Source organism: Dicentrarchus labrax, unplaced genomic scaffold, assembly GCF_905237075.1.
Source record: "Dicentrarchus labrax unplaced genomic scaffold, dlabrax2021, whole genome shotgun sequence".
Lineage (NCBI taxonomy): Eukaryota > Metazoa > Chordata > Actinopteri > Moronidae > Dicentrarchus > Dicentrarchus labrax.
Window position 1 is genome coordinate 22,545,041 of NW_026136714.1, and position 13,130 is coordinate 22,558,170.

The 13,130-nt window shown below is 39.3% G+C and overlaps 1 protein-coding gene across 1 annotated transcript in view; it reads right to left on the reverse strand.

The window, feature by feature from the left end:
• galnt9 (polypeptide N-acetylgalactosaminyltransferase 9) overlaps positions 1-13,130 on the reverse strand; it is a 92,590-nt gene that overhangs the window by 40,481 nt on the left and 38,979 nt on the right. The window contains exon 5 of the mRNA XM_051423602.1: positions 6,442-6,639. Within this exon, the coding sequence (XP_051279562.1) occupies positions 6,442-6,639 (198 nt within the window). The remainder of the gene's footprint in view (positions 1-6,441; positions 6,640-13,130) is intronic.

The following is a 13,130-nucleotide window of genomic DNA, read 5'->3' on the forward strand; positions in this document are numbered from 1 at the left end:
TTTGCTTATGCTGAACCAAGCGAGGCAATGAAACTCTGGTTTGGAATTCAGTTTCTGTTGCCCTTGGTCAAAATTCGACAGTGTGTGTGAATGTCTGAGTTTATAGTAGATTGGGATATTAAAAGCCATTCTGGCAGTAGGTATCAATATGGCTCATTTGCAGCAAATACAGCAGCTGATGCTTTGGTGATTTAAAAAATATATTTATTTTATTATTATATATTCTGCAAATGTTCAATTTGCCTATGGGTTTAGATTCATCTGACAGAGTTACTAATTGACTTTGGAGCATTACAAGACAATAAAAAGCTGCAAGCAAGTATGCAGCCATAGTTTGCCATTTGCTGTATGTTTATGCTCTCTATGCTCACTCTTGAATAGTCCCCTTCTTCATTTAACTGCTTCTGTTAATCAGTGTCTCTTTATTATTTCGATACCCTGGCACATAAGCAATCTTCTAATCGATATTTTTAGAACAATGTATCCAATGACAATGTGAAAATAATGACAATGTGAAAGGGGTATAACATAGTTATTCTATAGTTATATACGTAGTATATACTATACTAAAGAGAATCATCCCCCCAATTATCAGCTCCCCTAAGCTTTACAGAGCTGTTTTGATTCACTCTCATCGCTCTCATAGTTTCGCTTTTAACAGGCTGCAGTTTTCAGTGAAAAGCTCTAAAAATCTACTGTTAACTACCTGTTCATCACCAAAAGTTAGTGACTAGCTGGTGAACATAGTTGTGCATTTGCATAAAGAGCCAGGTGTTTCCCTCAGGATTTGGTAGACACCAAAAGCAGAGCTAGAAAGCAAGTGAAAGCAATTGCTTCCTCACTGAAGTGTAATTGAACAAGACGCAGAATAATAATCAAGGCTGCTGTTCTATCGCTGACCTCTGACTTCCCTGTAGAGCAGGATAATGTGCTGCAGTATTTTTAGTATCATCTATGGCTCCTAAAGAATGGAGATATTTTTCAGGGTCATGACAAGTCACACCAAATAACTGCTGTATATTCATTTTATTTCCATTTAAAAAAAATATTTTAATATGACCCCTTCAGTTCTGAACCCAAAATGTTATAGCACTAAAGTTGCAGTGGCAATACACCAAGCCCCCAGCAACATTTGAAATCCAGCAGTGCCATGAATATGGAGGAGATGAAAAACAATAGCTGAGCTATTTCATGCTGGCTCTGGCTTGACCTTACCGACTTGGCTCCTGCACCAGCAACTATAGTTATAGTTCTTCAATTAAAGTAGGAGAAATAATGAAATGTTCAGAGTGTCCATCAAGATCTTCTAAATGTCCACAAATAATACAATTCAGTCATGATATTTCTTACATTTTCACATTGCCATTTGTTTCCTTACATGTCCCACTGACACGCATGCATTTACGCATTTTACTCATAAAAAGCAGTGTTAACCCTGTACCTGGGAGGCAGCTACAATGTTTAAGGACATTTTAATAGGCATGACCACATTTGCTATATGCATCCTACAAGATCTTTTATCAGTTTTTTTTCCTTTCTCCCATATTCCTATTTTGCTCATATTTAGTCTAGAATCAAGCCTAGCCAGAGATATTGAATAGTATTGAGTATCGATAAAAGGCAACACATCCATTTTTGCAGTCACATCTCTCTTGCTGGTTTTGAACACGTTCCAGTTACTGCTGTCTCTCTGTTTGTGCCTTCATGTTCATGCAGGCTCAGCCTCGCTGCCGTGGCAACAAAATCACAGTAATCTTCTCTGTTGAATTTTCTCTATTGTTATGGCAGTGCTGACCAATTCTGATTTGATCATTCAAAGAGAAGATGCTGGTTGGCTGCATGCCTCAGGATGTGATATTGTATCACACACCCACAATGTGATGCCTAATAGTCTTTTAGTGTCCACACTGATTATAAAACATGAAATGGACAAAGAAATCTAACTCTTTAGTTTTAGCAGGTAAACATCCATTGATATTCAAATTTTCTGTACCTATCACTATGCAGATGTACAACTAAAAAACATAATCACAGTTCCAGTGTTTTCCTGTTGTCTTGATAAATTCGTTATAATAATTTCCAGAGCATCAATTACAACTTGCCATACTCCCAGCCTTGCTTTTTAACAGATCCAATAATTATTTCAAGTCCACTTTGCAGTAGAAGTTTTTTTATTAATCACTCTGTGTATCCAGTGTGTAATATTTAGGAGGACCTAGAAATGGAACATGATATTCATAGGTATGTTTTCATTAGTGTATAATGCCTCAAAATAAGAATTGTGTTGGGTTTAGAATTAGCCATTTTATATACAGAGGGAGTGGGTCTTCTCCTACAGAGTAGGCCATGGTGACATGGTGGCCACATTTCTACAGTAGCCATAAATCGGCTCTAGATAGGGCCTTTCAAGTTTTTCGCGGCCACTATAGTTTCTCCTACACGCATGGTTGAGGCAAATTGTTTCAATTAGTTGCAATCTGCAACTTAACCACTAGATGCCACTAAATCTTACGCACTGGTCCTTTAGGTTTTTAACCTTTTCAAAAGATTGTGTCAGTCATTCTAGAGAACGATAACTGATGGTTCCATTCCCAGGACATCAAATACTGATGCTTTGGGTAATGGTAAACAGGAAACAAACTCAGAGCAAGCCACACAACACAACAGGTGGCGTTCATGGGTCAATGGACCCCACCTTAAGACACTTCTAACACTTCCTGCACAGATGTTTCACGTAAAAAAGTCTTCCAGTGGCCCAAAAAGCATTATCCTGCTCTGTGTTTTCTGGTAGACTTCCCATGAAACATCGGGAGGAAGGGTTGAGTTTCATTGACTGTAGCTTAAAAGTAATCGAAAAGACATCAAAAAGTTAAAATGGTGTTGTGGAAAAATACATTATATTCATTTTATTTTGTTTCTATGAGCAAACCTGTAATCCTGGGGCAGTTGTTCAAAGGTAAACTGATCGGATTGGATCAAATCTTGAAAATGGGTTGTTCAAAAGGGAAAGAAGGAATCAGAAATCAGATTAGATCATGGAATCCAATCCTAGTTTTAATCTGGATCAAACCTTCAGTTTGTGTTGTTCAAAACTTGTCAGTAGGATTTGGATAACTTTGATCCAAAAAAACAGGATTATCCTGACCCCAACAGGGGGTAGGATTTCAAGGTGGATTCCAGGAAGAAAATGTAGTAAAACTTTAAAATTGGTCAAATAATACATTTGTATCATTTAGTGTATATACTTTTATTTATATATTGAACTTGACTTGTTTAACAGTTACAGTGATAAAGTAGATAAAGTAGACATAGGCTACCAATTAAGCCTTTCAGTATAGTAAAGTAAAAATAAAATAAAAATAAAAATGATCTTGTCCCCATGATATTATCCCCAAACAGATTTCAATAACAAACAAAAATCATATGTAACATTTTTCTGTCATTCATCACTGTATATTAATTTCAAAGAAACAATCATCAGAGATGAACCTGTCAAAAGTAATTTCTAACAATTGCATCCCTTACTACACGTCCAGTCAGTCCCTCATTCTGACAGAACGCCAGAGGTTGGTCTGGTTCTTCAACAGGCTCAGGTGCCTCATAAACATCATCACAGAGAGGGACATTGCACCTGGTAGGGATGTTGTGCAGGACTGTACACGCAACTATTATGTTGGATGCTCCCTGTGGTTCCACTCGCAAGTAGTTAAGGCATGCAAAGCGTCTCTTCAGAACTCCATTTAAACGCTCAATTGCACATCTTGTTTTGCAATGAGCAGTGTTGAAGCGTGCCTGCGCAGGTGTGGTTGCTGCAAGAAAAGGAGTCATCAGCCATGGTAGGAGTGGATAGGCACTGTTTCCTAATATTATGCCATCCGGTCGGTTGGTTTGGAGCTCTCTGTATAAAGCACTCTCTCTCAGGATACGTGCATCATGAACAGACCCAGGCCACTTCACGACACAGTTTGTGATGATGAGGTCAGCGTCGCCCACAAGTTGGATGTTGATGCTGCAACTGCCCTTTCGGTTGATGTACTCCCAATCCCTCTCATGAGGTGTTTGGATATGCACATGAGTGCAGTCAGTAACCCCAATAGTATTGGGCATGTTCCTCAAAAGAAAAAACTTGTGCTTGTTCTGGGCAATCTGGTCATCCCTTGGAAGTGAAACAAACTGATTGACCAGGCTGGCCAATGAAATTGACACAGCTTTCACTACATCACTCACAGTTGATTTGTCCACTCCTATATTGTCACCAACAACTTGGTAGAAAGTCCCAGATGCATAGAAGCGCAGACCAATGAGAACCTGTTCTTCCACAGACAGACTGTGACTCCTTCAGGTTCTCCGTTGAAGTTTTGGCCTGACAAGGTCTGCAATGTACTTAATATCAGCATTCCCAAAGCGAAAGCGAGCATACAGTTCTTCAGTGGTGTATTGCTCCAGTGGTTTTGCACACTCAACATACACCATTTGATGGTATCCTCTTCCACCAAAATGGTGGTAGCGATGGACAATACCTGCCATGTCAGTGCCTCTCTGAGAAAGTCCTCTGAGAAAGGCTGAATATAAGATGGCTGTCAAATACCCACCCACCCATTAGCTGACATGCTTTGGCTTGTTTTCAATTAAATCAATCATGCCCAAGGCATATAAATACTATGTTCACTGCAACAGATGAGGTGGAACCATGGACTCAAAAGGACCTAATTTCACTGTTGCAGAAACCCATGCACTGCTGGAGGGTGTTAAGTGCCATTATGCCTCAATAGTAGGAAGCTCTGTTGCAGGTGGAATGGTGACAAACAAAAGGAAGAAAGACATTTGGGTTGAAATCCCCCAGAATGTGAATGCAATGGGGTCTGGCCAGAAGAGGACCTTGGAGCAAGTGAAATTTAGATGGAAGAATCTGAGGGCCAGAGCAACAAAGGACCTTGCTGAAGCACCCAAACAGGCAACAAACCCTTTAAGAAAGGTGAATACACAGATGTGGTTCTGGACATTATTGGAGGTGAGAACTCTAAAGCTCTGCACGGGATTCAAGGTGTTCTAGGGGATGGTGAGCCTACGATTGTAGAGGAAAGTGAGCCAGTACCTCCTAATGCAGAGGATCTCAGCCCTATTATTGAAGAACAACCTGGATCCTCACTGGTAGAGCCAGCAGTCACAGGAGCTCAGAAAAGAGCCTTGAAGCGTCCTTTGCCAAATAATAATGATGATGCCTATGAATCACTTCTTAAACGAGAAACTGAAAGAGCAGAAGCACAGATACTCCTGGCAGAGGAACAAATCAAGCTGACCAAACTGCAGCAAACCAGAGCGAAACTTCAGTTCCGTCTCCTAAAAGCAGGGCTTGAAAATGCTGGTCTCTCCTCCGAAGATGAAGAAGAACCCTGAACATTCTTTATTTTATTAACTATTAACTATTGGAGCCTTTTTTTTAGTTTAAGATGTTTTCAAAATATCCACAATGTATTTGTTAATGTATATTTGTTTTTTATTTGTTGTTGCTCAGATGAGGGGTCATAAAAGAAATTATGAATGGAAGTGGATGTTTGTTATTTTTGTGTTTTGTCTCAAAATGAGAAACACAGTGACCCCATGTTGGCTCTTCTACCTGTTGTTCTTTACATAGCTGGTAGCCCACATTGTGATATGTTGTCCCATTTAGAGCACTGGTAATCCGGATTTGGTAACCTTGAAAACTGTGTATCTGGATGTGAAAATGTTTTGAACAACTGGCGCCTTGTGATTACATAATATTATTCTAACCTATATGGCCACTATTTTATGCAGATATGTACTGAAAGCAATAGGTCTAGTAAAGTGCTTTAATAGTAAGCTAATGTCCACAGATAAAGCATCAAATTTAACAACCATGTGGACTCTGTACTACTACTTACTACTACTACTACTACTACTACTACTACTACTACTACTACTACTACTACTACTACTACTACTACTACTAAGTATTACTGTACCTTTCCCTGGCCAAACAGATGTTGATTGAAATATAAAACCACTTCCATGTCACACAATACTCCTGTACTCTTTCTCAGTCAATTAAAATCTAATATGATTTGACCCAGGACACACATAATCAATTCTAGGATTATACAGAAACATGATACCAGCCAATGCTGTCCTCCAATCAGCGGTGGTATAATGGAATGCCCTGCTCATATTCAACACACAATTACACTAATGACACTGCTTCGCTGTGACCTCGTGATCCTGCATCAAAATGAAGACATTCATCATGGTAATTAGACAGCTTTCTACAGGAAGGCTTTATTTGTGTGTTTGGGCAGCATGTTGGACTACAGAGTAACTTAGTTTGATAGTTCCACACATAAATAAGTAATATCCCAAGGCTATCCATATTTCATCAAACATCCTCATCTATAATGGACGCCGTTCGCCAGCTGGGCTTCTCACCTGATAGGGGCGGTCTCATCGCCCTTGTCCAGCCACTCCTGCGGAGGGATGATGTACATGCACCACAAACCCCAGTTGTAGCCATGGGCGGCATTGGCGTACTGCTGCACCTCAAACGTGTTGTACTTGATGTTGTCTATGGCGGGCAGGATGATGCGGGTGTGATCTTCCTTCATCCGGGTCAGAATAGGTTCAGCCCTTTGGATGAGAAAAATAGACAGAAGTTAAGAGTGGACTTTTTGAATTAGGTATGCAGAAGCTTCATTGAACACTTGCAAAAGGTGGAAAGAGCGCGAGAGGAGAAAAGTCTGCTATAGGACAAACAATAAAGTATTGCATATTTTCATTCTGCCCTGTAGAGGTTGGAAGTATTAATATTGCAACAATGTTAGAATGAATAAATCTGATATGAAGATGGATAATGTAACTGAATGCAAAAGTGAAGTGAAAGCTGTGAATGTGGTTTCATATAAACTGTGAAGGAAATCAACCCAAATATTTTTTCTTTGAGAAGAGAGGTATTTACTGTAGATCTTGATTCCACAAAATGATGCCGGGAGCAGCTATGGATGACTGCAGATGTCGTCTCGACTTTACACTGGTTTTCAGCAATGATGCAGTCTGTCGAATCAGCATTTATTCAGCATTCAAAACGATTTCAAGGATCCACTTTCCTCCACTGTTTGCGATGTGAAGGTCTTGCAAAATGAATTTTTCCATGGAACAACAAATATCATATCTTATTTTATATCTCCTGCTCATGAAAACGAAATGTCAAAATGTGACATGTATCCTGGTGAGAGACTTGATAAGAGGTAAAATCTGCTAAAGTAAAACACATCAGGTGAAAAGAGAGGCTTAGTCCGCTCCTAGGAAAAATATCCACTCTCTTATTTTTCCTCTATGTGAAGGGTTGCGAGTTAGTTTTTTGAAAAAGGCCTTGGCTCGCCACACTCTTCATCTCATGGCTTTTGCTCCCAGGCAGCTTTGGCTGGCACACATTCTTTTAGAGCACACCAAGCAGAGAGCAGGGGCCATATTCACATAACATCTTAAAGCTTAAGAGTAGCTCTAAACCGGCCAATTTGGAAGAAAAGCCTCAAAATTATGGGCTTGTCATACCTTACATACTTTAATAAAGGGTTTTGTCTTAGTTCATGGAGAATTTTAGCACAAGTCTGTGGAAGGTTAGGGGTAGTCAAGAGGACGCATAAGTCACTACGAACAAGTCACAAACAGTCCTGAAAGTGGCCGCGGCTGGCAGTCCATCTAGTGACTGGGTCAAAATAAATATATAATATGAATTTGAGTATGTTGATGAGAGCACAGCTAGTTACAGTATGCAGCTCTCTAGGCACTAGGTACATCAAACCCTGCAAACCATTTCACAGAACAGTTAATTTGTTATAGATTTACACCACCTATAATAAAAGCACTGATTTCTTGCCAAGAGTTAGAAGAGAAGATTGATACCACTCGCATGCCATTCATTCTTCATTCTCTTGATGAATAGATGCATCCATACACTGATCAGCCTTAACATTCTGACCACCTGGGCACGCTGGTGGTCATAATGTTCTGCAGCCCCATACCAAAAAACTGTGATGCACTGTGTGTTCTGACACCTTTCTATCAGAACCAGCATTAACTCTTTTAGCAGTTTGAGCTACAGTTACTCATCTATTGGATCGAACCTTCACTCCCCGCGTAAATGTACACCGCTTTTCCTTACTTCGACCACTTCTGATAGATACTGACCACTGCAGACCGGGAACACCCCACAAGAGCTGCAGTTTTGGAGATGCTCTGACCCAGTCGTCTAGCCATCACAATGTGGCCCTTGTCAAAGTCGCTCAAATCCTTACGCTGCCCATTTTTCCTGCTTCTAACTTGACAACAAAATGTTCACTTGCTGCCTAATATAGCCCACCCACTGAAAGGTGCCATGATAACCAGATAATCAGTGTTATTCACTTCACCTGTCACTGCTCAGGATGTTATGGCTGATCGGCGTATACCACACCTTTGACCAATCATAAGATGTAACATCATCCAAAGCAAAAGTTTCACAGTATATATGGTATTGAGATCCATATGGTACAGAAGGACATGAAAGTGCTGCTGGCACTGGCTATAATCTTCTGCTTATGCTGAGAGATGATCTCCACCACATCTTCAAAGCAACTCTTCATATGCTCAACTCTTCACATGATATACTTCTAAATTTAAAAAAAGAGGATGCAATTATGAAATGATAAATGTATCTCTCACGAATACTTCCAACTTTCTTTCTATCTCCCTGCCCACTGACTTTCTTTCTCTCCGTCTACTCCCTGATTCTGCCCCCCCATCTACTTCTCTTCAAAAAGTGAAACCCATTTATCTTCCAAAAGCAAAATTACTACTTATCACATGAAGGTAGGGGACAGAAAGTACAGAGGGAATGGATCCAAAATGAACTATATGGGATGATGTCAGTAAAATATGAAGCAGTACTTAGAAAAAGCCATCATTTAATAACCTGAGTGGTTGGTAAAAGTACTACAGCCGGATTTCTGAGAGGCTGGCAGATGGCTCTCTGTCTTTACTCTGAAGCAATATTAACTCTTACAGAAACATGTTTGAGAGTGTTTCCCAAAATGGAAAAACTATTTCTTTAAACTTATGCATAACATTGTATGCTATGAAGACTGTCATAAATTCTGCTTTTACAAAAGGTTATGTTTTTGTCAATTCAATTATATGTTCATGATGAAGGTCATTGTTAAAGGTGGTGTTACGGTAGTGTTGGCAGAATATTAGAAAAGCCTCACAGTATAATGTAGTCCAGTACAACACCAATACTAACTGTGACCTCAGAGCTAGAACACCTCTATGAGAAAAATAACTGAACATTACAGGCATTATAAAAGTAGGCTTTATGGCAGAACAGTTGTATCGGAGGGCAATAGATGCAGGTGTACCATATAAAGTGGCCACTGAGTGTATAATTATCATGTATGCACCTGAAAATCACCAAAACTACACTGGCTGTTCCACGTTCAACCTCAACAGTAAACAAATCTCTGCTCAGTCAAGTTCACTTTAGTTAATCTCCAATAAGTCCTCACGTCTGCATTCTGAACTGCAGTGGCAACAACTATTTTCCCAGTTGAAGTTCCACTTTTTTCATTTGCACACATACACTGCAAGAAATCATAGATAAGCTTCTTTATAATCATAAGTTAGCAAGTAATGAAATTTGACATCACAAACTTGAAAATGAAATGTCTAGGCTCTGGGTAAGGTGTACCAATATAACGCCTTCACTGATTAAAAATTCTAAATACAAAGAGTAATAATTGAAGAATTGATCTGGTTTGCAGTTCAACGTGTCCCGTCAGTTTCACAGATGTCTCTTTTATAATGGTTGTCTGTGGGGATAGGGCTTCAGGATTTTTTCACCGCAGTGCCGCAAGATGCACAGATGTGTTTAGGTGCTGATTCTGTTTGGTGGAGAACAATCAAGTAGATCTGACAGTTAAACTTCAAAAAAAAATTTCTGCAGAAAAATGGCCTGAACGAGTTCTTACTGCTGCAGGTTGCAACATAGTGAATCCTTTTTGAAACCTTTTGATGTTTGAAAGCCATCTCACTGAATGAGTCACTCCATTGTTTGAATAAGACAGTAGGAGCAAACGTTGCTGACTGAAGGCCAACATGTCGTGTACAATATGTGCTGGAATAAAGACTTGGCTTTAAACCTTTAGACAGGTTTATTTAATGTATCGCTGTTCCTGACGTGGTTGGTTTGTCGAGGTTAGCTGAGGCGTTGCTGCTACTGAATCTCTTCCTATACTCCCTAACCTTGAGGTGCTCTCTCTGCCATCCCAGCACCTTCAATTCATCTCCCTGCGTCCTTCAGAACCCCAGAAACAACCCAGAGCCAGCCAGCAGTTCCTGTACCTCCGGGATCCATGAGGCTGATAAGATAGAGACGCTCTGGAAGCGAGGACACATGTGGGTTTGACAGACGAGCCCTTGTAATTCCTCTTCCTGTATCTGCCATTTCATCTGCATAACACCGAGAGCGTTATTCATCCACATCGGCCTGAATCATTCTCTGCTTCATATTACAATAGGATTTTTTCCCCTTCCAGCGATGACTCATCCAATGTTGTGAATACATGTTGACAACCTTCATTGCCATTCGCTCCACCATGCCATTTCTTGTAGGAGTCCTTACTGAAGCAGGAGCTCTTTTGATTTATAAACTCTTCATGGCTGCCTGTTTGTCTTTCATAATAGCCGGTGTACCTTTATGGAGCTCAACATCAGGCTGCGCACACATTTCGCGGAATTAAACCAACAGCACAGTGTGTAACAAGCCAGGACAAATATCTCTGTACAATCTCAATTTATATATCTGCTTGACTCAACCTCAGAATGTTTCACTATCTGTCCTTCCTCTGTCCAGTGCTGAAGTAAAAACCCTGCAGCCCTCCCCTATGAGATTGCATATTTTATTTTAAAATTTCCAGATAAATGGATCTCAAATTGTTAATGATTGTGAAGCAGGGAATTATCAGATAATGGAATCTAAGTGCCCTCAGTATTATGCCCCAAGAGCAGCAGGGCCCTCAGTGCCTAAAATAAGATCTCCTTTAATTCTGCATTGGACCTAACGCAGCAGAACATGTGAGCTATCCATGCAGGAAAAAAAATAATTTTGGTGTACCGCTGCTTTCATGGATGAACCGAATAATTATGTTTTATTTTCTTGTGCAGCAGTACAGCAAACTGAGGAGAGTTTACTGCATAACTGGTGTTTAGGAGAACCTTTATAAATCTCTCTTAATTAAAAAAAGATTTATCTCTGTTTTGAGTGAAATCTGTTTAATTCATCTGTCAACAGAAAAGTTGGTGTTAACAGTGTCAAGGTTGTTTTCTCTAAATGACCTCTGACAGTGCTAAACTCTAAGTAACAAATCCTCTGAGTGTTAACATTACATTTTAAGATAAGACTTTGCACATTCACATGTATTGTAATGCAGATCGTAACTTTACCTCACTTGTTGTGATTGCTGTTTATCACTTAAGGTTAGCTAAAAAGTTGGCTCTCTTTTCTAGCTATTGCCAAGAGCTTTAATCAGTTCTTTACATTTTTCTGACTTTATTTTTAAGTGAAGCTGGATATTTTGGTACTATGTACATATGTTACTGTATTAAGAATACACATTCATCCTTTTTATTTTAATTAATATAATATAATTGAATATTTCAAATGTATTATTTTTTTGTCATCATTATATGGGTTTTATTAATATTTTGGATGATATAGATAGTTATCACTATAGCGCCATTACAACATAATGAATAGGGAATGACTGGGGTTGAAGACATTGTTTTGTTTTTGCTCAGGTCACTGTATGTTCACTGTTGATTGCATTAGATGTGATTTATGAGAAACAAGCATATTCACACCTTACTGGGTTAATGTGGAGTGAACTCCTATAGTTAACACTGACATTGTGAGAGAGTTTATTTCTAAATGCACTCTAGTGCTGACAACAGCCAACATTAAGTAGCACTGTGGGCTGTTCAATTTTAACCAAACAAAGAGTCAATAATTACATATTATATATAGTATGATAATTATAATATATATGTACTCACTGTGCTAAAATACCAACACTTTAAAAAGAGTTAAATGAACGCTGTGATGTGGACCCAAATATATACTTGTAAAGTGTTTAATGAGCTTTGATAGTGTTCATTATGCTTGCTGGGTACATATGAGGCATATGCATATGATGTGATGTGTCGTTGAGAAGAATCTAAGCCTGCAGTGCCTCTAGCCATTTTTAAGCGCATTAAATCTCTGTAAATGAGAGGCCGTCCACAGTCCTCCTGCCAGGCTCTTTTTTAACAGAGCAGCTCAGACATGTACATGTAGAGCACATATTAAAATTGGCCAGTCTCATGCCTCCTATAAAAAATGCAGAATCTAAAGAAAGTAAAAAGGTATCCACGCAGAATATCAATTCATTATGCCGTCAGGGCTTTTTGAAGCAGACGCAGAAGCATGAACTGGAAAAGGTTCTGACGATGCAATGTAGATTCCACACTACTTCTAAATGCATTTGCTCTGGACGGGGTTGATATGATACAAATGTAAAGGTGGCATAAATCTCTGTCTTTGCTGCAGTTTTGGAGTTGTGCCTGGCCTGTGCTCTGTGAGGCACTCAGTGTGGCTGCAGCCGTCTTTGTTGTTTCCAGACAGATATAAACTCTGAGCCACCAGCAAGAGTAAAGAAATTATTTATTTTTGCTAAAAAAAATATTTCCTCAGCCTTCAAGAACTCTGAAATGTATGTACCATTGAATTTAATATAATACCACTGCACCTGCACGGCATTATAAGCAGATAGAGCTCCAAGATATTAACAAGGAACTGATATCAAATATGGATGTGACAAATATTACATATTTCATAATTACAGGAGGCGGAGGTTGATTTTTATCAGTTTCTTACTTTTATGAATTCCACCAGTTTGTCTTATTCTTAGAAAAACTCACCAGGTCACATAGAAGCAGAACATTCAAATTTCATCAAAGTGTTGCTTTCTGAAGCATGTATTTCATTACAACCTCCTTGCAATGACAATCTTATCTCCAGCACACACACACACACACTGCAGGGAGCGGCT